This window comes from Mirounga angustirostris, unplaced genomic scaffold (genome assembly GCF_029215605.1).
Source record: "Mirounga angustirostris isolate CCGP_5_RB_7025 unplaced genomic scaffold, mMirAng1.0.hap1 SCAF_11, whole genome shotgun sequence".
In the NCBI taxonomy this organism is placed as follows: Eukaryota; Metazoa; Chordata; class Mammalia; order Carnivora; family Phocidae; genus Mirounga; species Mirounga angustirostris.
The window spans coordinates 7,394,238-7,412,678 of record NW_026991719.1 but is presented as its reverse complement, the minus strand read 5'-3'; the positions used below and the strand labels follow the sequence as shown (position 1 = coordinate 7,412,678).

The following is an 18,441-nucleotide window of genomic DNA, read 5'->3' as shown; positions in this document are numbered from 1 at the left end:
CAAGCAATGCTTTCAAATCTCATGATGAAAAAGTTCTTTCGAATTCTGTTTGATGTACGCGTGTCTTTTCTGTGGATAGCGAGGACTTCTTTGGGAAGTCATCTGTATGTGAAATTGAGTAATCCCTTTGTTTATTGTTAACAGACAAATGAAATTATGATTTGTACAGACATAAGCCAAGAAAGTATATGTTTGCATTTTTATGTCCAAACATGTGAAGCATGCTTTGGTTTACCGTGAGGTGTTGCAATGGCATGAAAGTAGGCGTCTCGACGTTCCAGCCAGGCAACAAGGAGGAGACGGTCCTTGCCTCCTGCTCGCCCTTTAGCAAGAAGTTCTTACACACTTTTGGTGGAGGCCAGATGTCTGGGTTTGCACATGAAGCGTGCAGGTTTGCAATCAGCCTGTTTTTTTGTTTTGGCTTGGTTTTTTTACACTTTCCTGATGATTTACTTTAGTTGCAGTTTCTTGTCTTGCGTGGTGATAAGCAACATCCTTGAAAGAACTGCAGGGTAGGACTTTTTTTTTTTTTTTTTGCTTTTGGGAAGACTACTGCCTCTTCTTCCTTTAGACAGTCAGTTTTTAAAAGATTACTTTCCATTCTCAATTCACTCTTTTCTTTGCCATTCTGGAAACTGAAATCTGGGACACCCATCACAGATTTGCTCTTACATGTATATGTAGGCATTATACATATATATAAATGTATGTCTATATGATAGGATATATGCATATATGTATGTGTATATATGTATTGCTTCTGTGTGTATAGGCATATGTATGTGTTTCATACACATGTATTTTCATTTGTTTATCAGGATGATAAATTGCAATTTAGATCTCTATTTTGGGAAGGAAAAAATAAGCACTTTATTGTGTCTGTACGAGAGAGAGTTCTTCTTGATGTAATGTTTTAAAAAACTCCTTCCAGGTATTATATTTTAATTCAGAAGATAGACACAAAATAATCAGTATATTATTTAAAAAACAACAACAACAGCAACAACAACCCGGCGTCCAGCACATAATGTGATCGTGCGCTTCGGGGGGCAAGGGAGGCGAGCGCCCGTTGCTGACCCCGGGAGCTGGACAGGACGCTCCAGTTGGCAGCATGGGAAATTGGCACCCAGCACTCGGCTGTGGGACACTGACCCGCTGCTGGTCCCCGTGAGCAAGGAGGGTACAGATCTCCGTGCCAAGTCATCGTTTTCTGGGGGGGACCAAGCGGTGGGTATTAATCTGCCCTGAGCTGCCTTTTCATTTGGCTTGAGTTGAACGTTGAGTGGGCGAGAGCACAGGGAAGCCCTGCCGAGCTGGGTGGAAAAGGCAGTTGGAAAGCAAGAGGGAGTTTTGATTCTTCAACTCGGCAACCCTGGCAGGGTGGGATGAGGTGGAGCTGGCCTTCCTGGAATTGTCGCGTCGATTTTCCTGTTGTGTTTCACTGTTGACGCTCTCCCAGACACACAGGACTGCTCCGCCGCGGCCTGCCACCCGCCATCTGGTCTCGGTGGCCTGTCTGTCATTTCGTGGGTCCCCATCCTCTGCCTACGGCGATGTTTCTTCAACAAGAACTAGGGTGCAGCCCATTGGTGGGTATTCGAGGTGATCTCTTTGTAAGAATCTGGAGAGATGCTAAGAGAACTAGTAAGGACAAATGTGCTATTTCTTGTTTGTAACCTATTTATCAGTCTTAACAGTAGGACAAATTGCATTGGTGAGACTGTCGCGGGGGTTTCTGTACTGTGAGGGCAGCGGGATGGGGGCAGTTGGTCCTGGAGAAATCAGGACTGCTTTTTTGCATTGTCATTGGTGTCTTTTTTTTTTTCTTGTCTGCTTGTATAAATGAACTCCAGAAGGTGTATTTAAGCATTCTGTTAAGTAAATTTGGAAGACTAGGTTTCAATTAAAATAACCAGACAGTGTGACCTAGCTCCCATTTCTCCTTAATTTTTATCATTAAAGCCTTCATATCCCCAAAGACATCTGCTGTGCTTCCAAGTGATTCTTTTCAGGAATGTTCATTCATTATTAATCAGGTTGCATGGTCAAGAGAGTATGTGATTATCCTAGAGATCCAATTACTAAAAAACCGAGCACGTTATGGACAGATGTGGAAGGATAGCGGAGGTTTTGCGAACAGTTTAATTCAATCTGCATGAATTCCACCAGGCTGGGGCGGCAGTGGGGTGGGGGGGGGGGGTTGGTGAAATTAAAAGTCTTCCCTGTTTCTCACTTTTGGTATTAGGTGAAACATTTTAACTTCCAGCACTCCTCAGAATAAAGACCAAGTGGCAAGTTATTAAAAACATCTATTGTATTAATTTGTTACTTTAAAACGAGACTAGTGCCTCAGTGCTTACCTGCTTGTCACGGTTTTGTTTTGTTTTTTTCCAGTCAGTCCCTCTGGTCCCTTAAAATTTGGTTGGCAGAAATTCTTAGTCATCCATCACTGATTAAGGGAATGGATTTGAGTGTGCTGACAGTCGGAGGTTAACCACAGCGCTCTTTCAGAGGCATTACCTATAGAATGTTACAGATCACTTTTTTCCCCCCCACCTGTTCCTGCTAGTGTGTTATTTGTATTGTTGCTTTAAGGGCCACTTTGCATTTTGACTGCTCTCTGCCGTAATTTGGAGTAGGAAGTAGCCTCTGTTGTGGTATCAATTTCCAGTCTTTCAGAATGCCATTAAATTCAGTTGGATCTCCCTCTGCCCTCTGCATCGCGTCTGTGGCCCTGTTTTACTGTGCATTTACTGACTCGCCTGTGTCTCAAATCAGCCAGGGTGCTAATCGGTAAAGCAGCGTTTGGGTAGGGTGTTTATTCTGTGGTTTTTATAACTCAAAGCTAAATACTAAACCATGACCAAATATGCAGACGTTGAGTGCTCGTATTATGTTATTTAAAACACTCTATTTGTGGTGAATTCCTCTTGAGTATAGTACCCAGTTTCTATTGTTTCTGCCTCACAAGCTGAGGTTAATTTCTAGAGGTTCACAGTTCCAAAGTTTTGAGTCCTCTGAAAGTCCGTGTTTCTTCTGATCTAAGATAAAAACATCATTCCACGATCCTCAAAAAAAAAAAAAATCCACCTGTGGTTCTATAACAGGGATAATCTCAGAGCAAAAATCCAAATGGCAATAAGCCAGCTAAATCTTCATTACCCATGTGAAGAGAGGGGATAGGAAATTGACTTGGTTGTAGTTCTGAAATGTAGGACTCTCTAAAGAAAATGTACTCGTAGAATTTGGGATGCTGTTTGTTAGTTACAACACTTTTGAGGGCTTTCTCTCTGCCAATCGCCCAAATCGTTTTTATGTGATCTGGTGTAACATTTGTACAGTTTTGGTGGTGTGTTTGTCATTTCGGTTCTGTTTTGGTAAATTTAACATCAAGCTTAGTTTCCATACCCCAGAGGATATGTAGAAAAAAACAGGAGGAAGTGCCTCAGGGATCATCCGGGCAGTGGCTGTGAGCCACCTGGTAGGAACAGTTGACCGCCGGCCACCCCCGCCGGCCACCCAGTGTTGGTATCCAAGTTTATTCCTTGGTCTAGTGACTCATGAATTTCCCTCATAGTGATGGCTTTCAGAGCCGTCGAAAGTGAGGGACTGAAAGTAAAATTACTGGTGGCTGGAATGTGTGCTCTTTGTCATACACTCCAAATCAGAAAAGTGATCATTGTTCATGGAGTTTGCAGACATGACATAGAGTAGTTGCAGGGAAGCACTGAGAGATGGGTTTACCTTATGATTAAAATGTCAAAACACCGTTAAGAGAAATTTGGAATTAAGAAACTCCTGGATGACATGCTGACAATCAGGTAGCTCCTTCTAGTGGGTGATTGAACTCAGAGACTGCACTTGGTCTGGAGACTCCTAATTCTTGGTCACTTGCATATATGGGTGAAACTTCCATACTCTGGGGATTTTGATCTGGACCTGCTCACTGACGTTGGCCACAGGTTAAACCTCGCAATGCGTGTCTTCTTCCCAAGGGCTCCTCGGTGTTCCTTCAAGGTGCAGGTTCTCTTCTCTGTGTCACTGCAGACGTCCAGGGAGACTACAAGGAATAAAGTGGTGAAATTCTAACATGAGCTAGCGAGCAGGATGATAGCAAGGGTTGTGACAGCACAGGGGGTTGAATGTTTTCTTTGCATGGACTTGCCCAGACGATGGTTTTGCTCTTACTTCAGAGGAGAGGGCAGAAAAGATGACTCCAACAGCCAGGAAGCTTCCTCCTCACTTGCATCTCGCTGGCTGAGAACAGTAATCCATAAGGACATCCAGCCTGAGTTCCCCATCTCCCTTCTCAGTTCCAAACCTTGTATCTCCACTAAGTCCTGGTGTCCGTCCTCTTCTACTGGGGACTGTCTCCTTGAGTCCGTTTCCCCCAAGAGCCCGCACCTTGGACAAAAGAAAGCCCTTCTCCCTCCAGGAAAGTCCTCCTCCTGGGATGCGTGCTACCTCCGGGTGATGATACTTGGAGCCCAGAGGGGGCGAGGGGCCATCTGCCCAGGCAGCTGGTTCAGCCAGATCACCTTAGCCATCACCTGGGTGCCAAGGTCCGATCATCCTTGCAGTCCTCACCGCCCGCTGTCCATCTCTCTCTTGATTAATTTTTCTTAACCCCAAAAGGCACGAGCCTTTGACATCCAGATTTATCATGGGGGATTTCGAGGAGTAGGTGGTCATTTGGCTCAGGCCACCCATTTACGATTGGCCTCAAATTTAGACGATGAGTGTTAACTCCGTATGAGATTTGTGTTTGTGTCTGCGCTCGCGCGTGCGTGCCTGTATCAGTCCCGGAGCTGATCCAGCTCTACTGAAAGAATGGGATGAATCATGTAACTTTAAACCGGAGTCCCATTACTGATCACTCTCTTGTGTACCAGGAAATACTATTTTGAAATGAATGTTTCAGTTATTTTGTAAATATGGTAGTTACACCGCTTTGCGGTTTTCAGCTAAAAGCCTTACCTTAATTGTAAACATTTAAGACATGTTGCACTATTTATAGCCATGTTCTAAAACAATTCTTCTTTGTTTAATATGAAATCTCCAAATACAACAATGGCCAGGGTTCTCAGGGCCTCTAGGAGGTTCTGCCGTCAGCTTAAAAAAACCAGAAAACAAAAACAAGAAAATAAACATGAAACACACTCAAAAAAAAAGAATCTCACAAAGGGGAAAAGGATCTGTGCTGGGAAGAAAGGCAAAGGCAGCTGCTAAGAGCAGCAAATGGTCCCATCCCCCGGGTTCCTGGGATGGGAGGTGAGTGCGTGGGAATCAGGTTGAAGAAGCAGTTCGGGAGACACTTGGGCAAGGTGTTGAAACAGGAGCTAAGGCATCCATTGGGACTCATCCTCTGGCCAGCAGGGAGCTAGCTGCTCAATGTGTGGGCCTCTAAGAGAAGTGACAGGAAAATGACGAGGTGCCAGAAGCATGTGGCAAAGATGAAACTGAGGGACAAAAAGATTGGAGGTAAGGAATCAAATTAGGAGGTGTTTGTGTGTGGGGGAGTGGGGTGTAATAGTCTAGGAATGCAGGAAAGAAGATCCGGATCAACCCAGAGGCAGTGAGAGCAGAGAGAAGGAAACCAATCAAAGAACGAGGGATTGACCCTCACGTGTCTTGGCTGATGATTTGGATTTGGAGGGCAGAGTGTCTGCAGGGCTGTGTTCCTTCAGGAGGCTCTGGGGGAGACTGTTTGTTTGCCTTTTGCAGCTTCTAGAAACAGCTCACATTCCCTGACTTGTGGCCCTTCCATCTTCAAAGCCAGCGACGGTCATCGAGTCTTTTCTGCATCTCATCACCTGGCCCTACTCTTCTGCCTCTCATTTCCACATGTGAGGGCCCCTGTGATTCCGTCCAGTGCACGTGGATCGTGCCCTCATCTCCCCCATTTTCGGGCCAGCGGTAGCAGCCTCACGAGGCGAGTTTCGGACTTGCAGTGATCAGGAGAACGGAAGCACCATGAGGAGACTCCAGAGGCTTGTAGGGCATACAGGTTTGGGAGGGAAGCTGATGAAACCCATGGGACGCACACTCCAAATTGAGGCATTTACAGTAAATGAAGCAGAGCACTATCTGTGCTGAGCTGGGATTCTGGAAAGAGAGACCCTGCGAGAGACAAGCCTAGGAGTCATTCTCATAGACGCTGTACGAGAAACGAATGAACAACCTGGATGGCTTTTTTTTTTTAATTGAGGTGTAATTGACATATAACATTACATTAGTTTCAGGTGTGCAACCTGACTCCCTATTTGTACATACCGTGTTATTACCTACAGCCACCGTGCTGTACCTTACACCCCCAGGGCTTCTTTCTTTTACAACTGGAAGTCTGTACCTTTTGACCCTCTTTGATGACCTTTGGACGGAGGGCCAGACCCTTAGAAAACACCCAGGCTCTGCTTCGCTGGAAGGAGAAGTCAGCAGTGCTTAGAGAGAGGAAAGCCAGAAGAGCACAGTTTCAGTGACACACAGAATGAGAGAGGGTGGGACAGGAGGAAGACAGGGGTGTGAAAACCTTGACATTATCGGTTTTCCTCAGAAGTCTTGAATTTGTAAGAAAGTTTCTGGAAAAGGTGTCTTGCATCCAGTGCGTCCCAGGAAGCGAGGCTCAAGTGCAGCCCATGGCTAAGGACGGTCCTGCTTAGGAATTGTTCGGAGTGAGTGCTGGAAGAAACTGGAGGGAACATCTGTGGACGCTGTCCCAGGGCCACACAGCTAATAAAATAGCCGAACTGCGTGTCATCCTCGACCGTCTGGCCACCCATCCGGCTCTCTCCTTTCCCTCTATTCCATGCCCTGTTTTAGACTACAAACCGTGGACAAGCAGAGGTGTGAGCTGTAAATTGTCGCCATTCCCAGTTTGTTGCAAGGGGTTCCCATGATTACCCACATCCTCCTCTGAATGAGGACCAATCAGCCCATTCAGAAAAATGTTGAGCTATAGAATTTCCTGACAATGATACGCATGTGTGATTTCCTTCTATTGTAACGAAGGCTAAGAATCTCTCTCTCTCTTTTTGAGGACTAGACATTAAATTATGGGAGTTAAGAAAAGGAAAAGATAACATTTTTCGCAAATCCCCCCCCCCCCCCACACCTGTTTGGTGAACCCCCGTTCATCTTCAAAAATCCTTCTCACATATTGCCTCCTTCGGGAAGTTTCCCGTCTTCTTCTCCCCCGGTCTTTGGCACGTGTCTTTTTCTATGCTGTTTTCTCTCCCCGTAAGATCACTGAGAGGCTTCAATATTTGGTGAAAGAATGAATGGTATTTTCATTTCTCAAAAAGCTAAAAAATAAATCATGCTAATTTTCTCGGGTGGGGGAATAGCGTGCATGCTTACCAGTAACATATTGTCGAGTAATGTCACCAGAATATTACCTACACCACAGCAAGATCTGCATCAAAGGAGAAAAAAAATCAGATCCACTATAGATATCGAACCCAGAGCCCCTTCCCTTTTGGCAACATATGGGCACAAGATTCCGAAAATTGGCTGAACCTCACTGCGCATCCAGATATTTAGTCATCACTTAATACCATTAAACCAACATCTGCAGCGTAGATGCTTGCACAAAACACCGTGCCAAGCGCTATGGCAATAAAAGCAAAAGATCCCGTTCTGAGCAGCTGCTATTAAATCATTCTTAACATGAAGTGCCCCTAAGCACTCGACTCAACATTATTTCCATTGATGTCAGGGTGAAATCCCATTGCCTATCATTTCCCGTTAGCGTTCGAAACTTGTACCCGCTTGTCCACGTCTCACTCCACCGCCGTTCCTTTGTTGCCCGCACAGCATTTTAGTCCTGTCTCTTTGGGAGGGATTCTCACTTCTCTGTTGTCTGGTTGTACGTGTCTCTATCTTCTACTCCGTGGGTCAGCAAAATAAGATTCTCGGGCTAAATGGAGCTTGCTACCTGTTCTTGTAAATCCGATTTTTAAAAAAAATTTTATTTCTTTATTTGACAGAGAGAGACACAACGAGAGAGGGAACACAAGCAGGGGGAGCGGGAGAGGGAGAAGCAGGCTTCCCGCAGAGCAGGGAGCCCGATGCGGGGCTCGATCCCAGGACGCTGGGCTCATGACCTGAGCCGAAGGCAGACGCTTAACGACTGAGCCACCCAGGGGCCCTTGTAAATCCGATTTTATTGGCCAGCCGCACTCACTGCATCTGAGAGCTGTGTCAGAGACCGTCTGGCCCGCAGTGCCAAAAATAGTTACTCTCTGGCCCCCTATAGAAAAAGTTTGCTGACCTCTGTTCCAATATGTTGAGAGATCCTTTGAGACAGCGGTGTTGTATTCCTTGAGGGTTTTAACCCCAACAGCTGTATGTTTCCCAACTCATTCAGCCCACGTTTGAGTCCCACTGTGTGCAAGGCGCTGTTCCAGGGGCTGGCAGGACACCCCTCAAAGAGCCAAGCCAAGTCTCTGCTCGCATGGAGCTCACCTTCTACCTGTGGGGCAGCGGGGAGTGATGATGGCTCAGTGACCAAACTAGTAGAATATGTTGGGTGACAAAAGTTATGGGGAAGGACCAAGTGAGGCGGGGGGGGGGGGGGGGGGAGGGTGAGCTGGGGAGAGGATCGCCGTGATGGGTGGGTAGGTGGTCGTGGGGGTAGCAGGGGAATTGGTTTTCCGTGGGTTCACAAAGAGGTGGCACTGCAGCAGAGAGTCACGTGGATTCCAAAGACCTTGGGGAGGGGAGATGGGACGTGCTTGGCACGTTGGGCGCATCACGAGGAGGCCGTGTGCCCAGAGCCGAACGAGGGCTCGCGTGGGAGGAAGTGAAGTCACTGTCTGAGTCTGTTTTCTGGGGCCGGTTTGATTTTGCTGAGTTGCTCCCTGAGGGAGATGGGAAGCCCCTGGGGGGGAGAGCAGAGAAGAGGCAGGCTCGGTCATGTTTTAACAGGATCTCTGGCTTCGGGAGTAAAAGATTGCGGGTGGGGGCCAGAGTGAGCAGAAGGCAGGAAGCCATTCGGAAAGGTATTGTGATAATCCAGGTAAGGCGTGATGTTGGCTGGCCCACGACCACAGAGCCGGGGTGGTGAGGGTGCCAGATTCCGGCTTCGCGAGCCAGCTCGCTTAACGTCTCAGCTCAGATGTCAGCATTTCCACCGGGGTCGGCAGCAGAATCACCTCTAGAAATTGTGATTGCGCCGCGCTGGGTTGGAATCCTGGCACCTGCAGAAAAATACAGTCCTTCCTCGCAGCTCTCCAGACATAATTGGGGCTCATCCCTGTGTGGAGATCTATCGGTAGGCGTTCTTGTTGCACCTGAGAACAAAGTGGACCAAAAGGGCGACGGTTTCCCTTTAATTTACTTTCTTCAGATGGGAAGAGAGAAGAAACCCGATTTAGAGATAATTCTGTTTTTCCACGATTAACCAAAATAATGATTAATAGGTAAACCTTTTCAATTTCGTCCAAGCCATCTGTCAGAAGGGGTGGCTAGGACCGAGCGGGGACGGCAGGTTGTGCAGACATGAGTAAGCTTTCATATTTCAAATCTCAGCTGCCCGCTCATTCTTCCTCGTGTACTTAATATTCGCGAATGGCTGAAGATCTTTTTAAGATACCAGGCTTCTATGAAGCCAGCAGCTCTTTAATTTTTAACAAACTCAGCACGCACTTGACGCTTTTAATGATCAATTCCTGTTTAGTTGATGGCAATATGAGCATTAGCTTAACCAAAGCCCCACATGGTATTTCTGAGGGATGCTATTTCAGAAAGGGGCAGTGCATTCTAGAAATCGCGAGTTTTGTAAATAAAGGGAGGTGCGAATACAAAAAGGCCGATTGTCCGAATCGCTAAACGGTAGAAGTGGATGTGAAGCGGGCCAAGAACCCCCCAACTCCCCCCTCCCCCCGGCCCCCCGAGGGTGATTGGAACCTGGCGTCCCCTGGGTGAGCTGCACTGTTCTCCCACAGGCCGCACTGGACTGCATCTAATATGCCTGGCGCTGTTCTGCAGACCTCTGCTAACGGTCTTGAAAGGGAGATGGTTCAAAGAGGCTTGGTTCCCAGGCCTGCTAATGAGCATGAGGCCTCTTCCCTGGTAATGAACCGGGGTCTGTGTGGGATTCTTTTCCCCTGCCTTTTCTGAAGGGAAGGCAGGCAGGAGTTCACAAAAGCAACAGCCCGTCTTCGGGGTGCGGGGAGCGTGCAGCTGGGCCACCCAAAGGCAGCCTGGCGGGGAGCGACAAAGCTCACGGAGACCGAGCCCAGGGCCGACAGGGCTCTGGGTGTGAGGCTGGATCTCCTGCCGGCCCGGCCTGTCGGTGGCCACAGGGACAAGCCCTTGATGGGACTCTTTCGGCCAGGCGGGCTTCGCAGGATCCCTCAGCTGCCCTTGCAAGCCTCCTCAGAGTACTGCTGCCTGCCTGCGCTGCAGTCGTTAGCCCTGCTAATAACTTACCAATGGATACTGAAGCCACGAAAATCCTTGTCCTAATTAACTAAATCGTTACTAGTCGGTACCCAAGCTCGCCACAGCCGCTGAAAAGGCCCGCAGATATTTTTCTCTGCTTCCCTCTGCCCACCCACATCCCACTGCTGAATTAAACAATAGAATTATTCAAGAGAGTAACGAACACATGCCAAAAAACATGGCCTCGATCACAATCATCTCTGTGAAAGTCAGTGTTTTTCCGCAGGAATATATTTTGGTAGCTGACATCCCGTATTTAAGCATTATCATTTCCGCTGAAGTCATGCGTTTGATCTCATGCACATTTCATGCCCATTTCCACAAGAAGCGCCTTTCTACTTCTCTGAAGCCTGCAGTGGTGTCGTAAAAAGTCCTGTAGACGCATAAACATTCACGTGTAAGTTCATCAATTCAAAGTTAGGAAAGACTCTAGTTCGTTAATTAACATTTCTACATTTTAATTTTCCACACAAGGTAAAACTTGGCCGTGACACAGTAAGATTATTGTCATTAGATACAAATTATGGAGATTACAGTTTCAATAACTTGCCAGTCTGGAGTAAGACCTTTTAACAAACAAAATTGCGGGGGGGGGGGGATTTTTTTTTCTGCTTTTGGTGACTGGGAACTTTGAGAAAATGTTAGTTGGTATGCTGGCTTCGGGTGTTTCTCCCCTCCTTATTCCCCCAGTGAATAGAAAGAGAATTATTTGGAATGCACACGCATTTACCCTTCCATGACCTGCGTTTGGAATTATTCTGAGATGCATTCAAAGCTGACAGCTCCCTATGGCTGACCCCCTCGCGCCTAATCAGATCTTACGTTCTGTTTCCAGATAGCTGATCAGCTTCCTTGGATTTTGCTGATGACCCAGGAGAGCTTTGCCTGAAGATGGAAACGCTGGAGTCGGAGCTGACCTGCCCTATTTGTCTAGAGCTCTTTGAGGACCCTCTCCTGCTACCCTGTGCACACAGCCTCTGCTTCAACTGCGCCCACCGCATCCTGGTGTCACACTGCGCCACCAACGAGTCCGTGGAGTCCATCACCGCCTTCCAGTGCCCCACCTGCCGACATGTCATCACGCTCAGCCAGCGAGGTCTAGACGGACTCAAGCGCAACGTCACCCTGCAGAACATCATCGACAGGTTCCAGAAGGCATCCGTGAGCGGGCCCAATTCCCCTAGCGAGACCCGCCGGGAGCGGGCATTCGACGCCAACACCATGACCTCCGCTGAGAAAGTTCTCTGCCAGTTCTGTGACCAGGATCCTGCCCAGGATGCTGTGAAGACCTGTGTCACTTGTGAAGTGTCCTACTGTGATGAGTGCCTGAAAGCCACTCACCCAAACAAGAAGCCCTTTACAGGCCATCGTCTGATTGAGCCAATTCCGGACTCGCACATCCGGGGGCTGATGTGCCTGGAGCACGAGGATGAGAAGGTGAATATGTACTGTGTGACCGATGACCAGTTAATCTGTGCCTTGTGTAAACTGGTTGGGCGGCACCGAGATCATCAGGTGGCAGCTTTGAGTGAGCGCTATGACAAATTGAAGGTTAGTCCGATCCGCCTTAAGCCAACCCCTTTCTGCCGGCAAATGTCATGGAAATAAAAAGTGTATTCACTGCTAGCTGCATGGCAGGTGAAGCTTTTCTCTTCACCTTTGTTATCTGATTAGTTTTAGCATGTTTTTTGGCAGCCTGTAAATGTTGCACAATCAGGGTATCTTGTAAAAGTTGACTGCTGCTTGTAATTTTCGCGTTGTCAAGGTGAGGGCGAATTTGAAAGATCTGGATCATTTTCAGTCCTTGCAGGGGAGAGAGAGAGGAAGAGACAGAGAGAGGGAGGGAGGGAGAGAGAGAGGGGGGCGGGGGGGGAGAAGGAAAGAAGGAATGGCAGATAAAAATCTGGCTTTGGGCATTTTGGGGGCATTTATTTTCTTCACTCATTAACGAAAGCTAATTTCACCCAAATTGTACCTGTATCCAGTTACTTGCACAAACAAAAGGATAGAGGGAGGAATGCCTATAGCAAATGTGGGATTTTAGAGGACATGTGACCTTGTATTTCTTGTGTGAATGATATCCGGCTTATTGGGGAGCTAGAGTGCTCTGACGATCTCGGGTTTCGCCAAGAAATTCCTCTTCGTGTAGGCTTTTTCTTCGGTAAGGTTACAGGCGAGGCTGTTTGAACTTCACTTTTAACGTGAAATTATTAACCTAGCTCCAGCTCGGGGGATGATAATTAATATGACTATACGTCAAATTAAAAATCACTCTCTAAATATGGATAGAATGCACCAGGGAAGAAATAAGTCAGGTCTCCAGATGTCTGTCGAACTTCAGGCGATGGTGGGTCTAATTATGGCAAACTCAGCCGAGAGTTTGCTCTAATAGTGAGAGACTATGCTCACCGGTTAATTTTAGATCACAAGACGCCAATTAAAAGGAAAGGAAGTATAAATTAAGAGCTTTGAGTAAATATATATTGAAGTCCTTCCTCTCAGGAAAAACACACACCGTGTTGTTGAGCAAACAAAAAATGAATCACATGATCGAGAGTGTTATCACTCAGGGCACATCGTCACCTCTCACAAATGGTTCCTGTCACTTTTCCTTAGCGCGCTAATGGGTGGTTGTGTTTACCGGGACCTCATAGTTTATTTTGTGACGCTGGGATTAATGGACCACACCTGTGATTTGGTCAGGCTGTTTCTTGAGATGCTGAGGGTAACTGGTGAGCTGAAGTCAATCCTGCTTCTGAATGTCACTTGGAGAACCTGGGCAGCATGCCTCACTTTTAAGTGTCCAAGGACTGCTGGTGCAGATCCGTCCGTAAACGCGGAGAAGAAGTTAAGCCTGAGGACTTAGGTGCTGGGGACAAGGGGAGACAGACGCCGACTTGTTTTCTAGTATAGTGCATGGCACTAGCCAAAAACACACCTCTAGAGATGATGATAGCAAAGGCAGCGCGTGTGTGCATTGTGCCTCCGATATTCTTCGGAAATTGACATGGCAGTCGATTTCAGAAGCCGAGGTGATCATTTCCTCCCCTTTTCAGCTGGGGACAGAACGTTTAAGATGACTGGACATGGGTGTTTTTGCTTTCCAAAATGTGAACATGGCGGACGGGAGTCTTTATCAAAAAAAAAATGTCCCTTTGACTGGATTAACACTGGCTTTTAACAGTCAATTGTTGAAACACCACAATGATAGATGTTCAGTATTCAGCAGCCTCCAGACTTGATATTTAAACTTGGTAGTCAAGTTCTGCTCATTATTTGTGTACTATCAGAGAGGAGTTATTAATTATTTACAGAACATCTCCAAATTTATGAGGAGATAACTATCATGCTCTAAGCTCTTTTTGTGATGAAAATGAAGCTCTTCAATTATAGACCTGCACACTTGTCTCATCAAGCCCGTGGGTTAGCAGTCGTCGATACTGTCACCGAAGGGCCTGACAATTAACGGTGCAGTATATTTTATCTTCTAATTACAGAAATAGAAGCATATAAACAGCACCCAGTGCACCAAAGCGCATCTACAGCCACTCAACAAAATATGCTTATGAGCATTTAAACAGGTAACCTGCTAGCATGGCATGTTTGTCCTAAAACACACCACTTGCATTAGAATAAAAAGGTGATAAGAATATATTGACATTTGGGGTGTCTGTGATATTTCAGGTATCATATATTTATGAACATATGTGCTTTTTTGGGTTTAAAACCCAAGTACAACATGGACATTAATTTTTGAGGAAAGTTCATAGCATACTGAAAGGACCAAAACCAAGGAAGGGCATTTTCTGTTAATTATTACTTTGGTCTGAACAAGTGAATGTGCTCTGTAAGTGTCTTTTTCTGAGGCTTTAGCATCTCGTACAGAAATAGATCTGTGACGATGTGGAAATATAAAGTGTGGAGAAATTTGAGGGTGCTTTCCTTGAGAAGAGGATAGATGCGCTGTACTTATTTGGATATGTAAGGACACAAGTGTCTCCTTTTGGAAAATGTGTTTGTTCTTGTGTTAGTAAAAGTCCATTATTTGGGGCGCCTGGGTGGCTCAGTCAGTTAAGCGTCTGCCTTCGGCTCAGGTCATGATCCCGGGGTCCTAGGATCGAGTCCCACATACGGTTCCCTGCTCAGCGGGGAGCCTGCTTCTCCCTCTGCCTGCCGCTTCCCCTGCTTGTGCTCTCTGTCTCTCTCTCTGACAAATAAATAAAAATACAATCTTTTAAAAAATATTCCTTAAAAATAGTCCATTATTTGAAGATGGGAATTCTGCAATGATTATGAAGAACAGTTATTTCTCGCACTGATCTTAAACTTTGGGGGCCACTTTTACTCATAATTAGGTCTCAGTGTATATACATGTGCTTGTGTAAAGAATTGGAATATGCTTTTGTGCATTACAACTCTCTTTCCAGGCACAAAAGAAAAAAAAAGCATAAAAATTCCAACATGTAGAATTCATGCAAATAAAATCTTCCCTGTCATCTGAAATAGCACTGTGTCAGTAATCTAGTGCTTTCAGAGACTATGCATTGGGAAGCACTCATAAAATATTGAAGCAAAGAGAAAATTAAACCAACATTTCCTGAACTCGATTTTAAGATAAAAAGAGAAAAGCCTTCCTGCCAAATGCATGTCTCTAAATGGAGCATGTCATAATGTGGACCTGCTTGTATCATTTTAATTGAATTTTAAGAAGCCTCTCAGTCCTCAAGCCTGGATTAAAAGTTTGATTTGGGAACCACATAACATGTAAGAGAATTTAATATAATGTATTGCAGAGTTTTCAAGGAGTTACAGTGCAATAATTCCATTTTTTTCTGTTCCAACATGCAATGTTGGGTCTCTTGTTTCTTTTCTCAGGTTAAACCTATAAAAATATACAAACTGAGAAGAGTTGACCTTTCCTTGACCTTCAACTTCGGCACAGTCCCACTTCAAGTTAGCTGATGCTGAAGGTCCAAACCATTGTTTTGCATTTGTGACTCTAAAGGCTGGCTCTAGGAGTTTATTTGTACGATGCCCATTTCAATGGGTCATCCCATTGGACTTCTGTCATCATTTGATAAAGGCTCCAATTAAAGCTCTGCCTTCCTGCGTAGTCTTTCTCATCTAGAGGTAAAGACGAGGGATTTCACTCTTGGGTTTCATTTATAGATTGTAAGTTTCCATAATTTTGAAAGTCCTGTGCTTTATTTGCAATTGGGAAAGTTGTCAGTGAGTACTTAGGTAGACTTTTTTTTCTTCTTTCCTTAGAATTTCTAGAACTTGTTTCTTCTTTGAAAACAGTAGCAGGTGTAGTGCAGGTTCCAGTGAAAAGGGGTGTGTGTGTGTGTGTGTGTGTTGCATGGCGTATCCGCGGTGTGGATAGAGGCCGGGGATGCTTGTACATCCTATGATGTGCAGGATGGACTCCCACCACGTGGACTTATCTGGCCCCAAGTGTCCATAGTGCCCAGGTCAAGAAACCCTGATCCCTGAGAAGAATTTAGTGTTTATCACTGTATTAATTTGCTAGGGCTGCCGTAACAAGGGACCACAAACTAAATGACAGACATTTATTATCTCACAGTCCTGGAGGCTAGAAGCCTGAAACCAAAGTGTGAGCAGAGTTGCTTCCTCCTGAGGGCTGTGAGGGAAGGATGTGTTCCAGGCGCCTCTCCTTGGGTTATAGATGGCCTGTCTTCTCTCTCTCTCTTCACATGGCATTCTCCCCGCGTGCTTATCTTTGTGTTCACATTTCCCCTTTTTATAAGTACACTAGTCATATTGGAGCAAGGGCCCACTGTACTCCGGGATGACCTCATCATAACTAAGTATATCTGCAGTGACCCTATTCCTAAGTGAGGTCACATTCTGAAGTACTGGAGGTTAGGACTTGAACATGTGAATTGGGAGGTGGGGCACAATTCAACCCATAACAGTTACTGACTTCAATGTATACCTAATTGTCTGGTCAACTGAACACATATTATCTCTCCATCAAGGATTTAATCACCTTGCGTTAGGCAGAACCCTTGGCTCACACTGCCCCATCACTCACCTAAGACTGACCACGGGGGCTTGCAGATCATTAATTCTCAATAAATTCTTGTCAGCTGCTTCACTGATGATCAACATTGACCCTACATGAAAACTTAAATTCATGATAATATTGCAGGTCTTCATTCTTCTATTAGGACGAAGCAGTCTATAATAGAATTTCTAAATAAGAGCAGGGCCTGATATTACATGATATTTTATCCAACTAGACCCGAACCATTATTTTGGTCGGTCTGGCATTTTGTTGGCTTAAGTGGTGTGAATTTTGATAAACTAGATCTCACCGAGTGGTATTCACATGCGTTTCATGCTACTATGCGATGGACACTTGGTAGACCCATCGTACCCATCGTTTCATTTATCCTCCAATCAACAATAGCTGGCATATAGGTTTTTTAACAGGCCACCAAAAAGTAAGCTCATATATGCTTAATAAAGGAATAGGCATAGTCTCCTTCCTTCGTGGAGCTTATAGTCTAGTAGGGAATTCCAATCAGGTAAACGTTTTCTCTGCGGTGGCAGAGGGAGGCCCAGCATGCCCAAAGCAGGGACACCAACCCCAAACCTGAGCAATGGAGACCAGCTTCCCAGAAAAGGACCATTGCACCACCATTCCAAGCCTATTATTAGAAAACAGTATCGAATTTGCTAGATGTCCATAAATTCCCCGGTATTAGTCATTCTTTTTTTTTGTTATCTCATGTGACATCCCTTGTGCAACCCTATATATTGATTCAAACTAGTTCACAATAATTCCAGGCTAGATTTTAATCTAAAATATAGATATACCTTATGACGTTTCGCCACATGATACCAGTGGGATATGTGGGTGAGTCAGACATATGTCTTATAAAATGTTTTGGTTATATGGAACCTCACCAGTTCTAACTGGCCTCTTCAAAATGCAGTTCTGCTCGTGTTTCTTTGAGTGTGCAATATATGTTTAAAGTTCCCTTGTGATAAAAATATGGTTTCCAAATATTTGTAAGTTATGTTAAACCTATATTTTAATTTTCTTGGTTTGGTACCGAAAGGATTTATGATACATGGAGTAAAAGAAAACATCTCCAGGGATAAGTTTTTAACAGTAAGCTCAAGGCCACATCCTTCTCCCTGAAGAATCTCCTCTCCCTTCCTTCACCTGCAGAGAGGAAGGTATTTTTCCGTGATGCTTTATTATTATTGGAATCACTTTCAATAAGCTTGGAGAGTTCTGGAAAATGCACAGACAAGTATACAGTCATGTGGCTATGTAAACACGTGTAATTCTTGGGCACATTGCTTAATGTTCAAAAAACAGAGCTAATAATGTACTTACATGCATAGACACTTAGGAGAACAAAATAAAATATTTCACATAAACCCTCAGTGTTGTGCCTGGCGCAGAGGAAGCCTGCAATATATGTTAGAACAGAACAATGTCTTTTGGAAACTAGGGGCTAGAATGGTGTGGTGTGATGGGTAAGGTGTAGACTTTGGAGGGAGACCGCCTTCCAATTATTTTGTAATACAGTTTGTATTATTTGTGAGATAAGGGTCCATGTTGTTGCGTTAATGTGTTTTGTAGTTTTGTTTCTAAGGCCCCTGGCAAAGGGCAGAGGCACAACAGTGAATAAACACTTGTTGATGGACGTATCCAGAATTGATAGGTTAGAGAGGGGTGTTTCGGGATTTGAAGGAGAAAGAGATGACTGGTCTTGAGTAGACAAGAAACCTTGCTTTGGGGTGGTGGGTTTTAAGCCGCCATGACAGATCGGTGGATTATGCATCAAAGTAGAGAGAGGCCTTCCTCGGGAGTGAGGCCAGCAGAGACCTGTTGGCAGGAATCTGCAAGACGGCTTAGGGATTCTAGACAATGCTGGCTAGAGCCTGGGGTGCCGACTGAGGGGCCAGGAGAGAGAATGTTGGGAGAATCATGTTGGGGGAGATTTTGAAAGCCTTTGA

General features: G+C 45.4%; 1 protein-coding gene across 5 annotated transcripts in view; it reads left to right on the top strand.

Moving 5' to 3' along the window:
- The window catches only part of MID1 (midline 1), a 588,477-nt gene that overhangs the window by 474,340 nt on the left and 95,696 nt on the right, over positions 1-18,441 (top strand). For 3 of the 5 annotated variants that reach the window (XM_054507135.2, XM_064573728.1, XM_045874422.3), the window contains one exon: positions 11,279-11,994. In XM_054507135.2, coding sequence (XP_054363110.1) covers positions 11,335-11,994 — 660 coding nt within the window. In that variant the 5' untranslated portion in view covers positions 11,279-11,334. Of the gene's footprint in view, positions 1-1,402; positions 1,590-11,278; positions 11,995-18,441 lie in introns of those variants that run through there. The other 2 variants (XM_045874413.3, XM_064573727.1) reach the window with 2 other exon arrangements.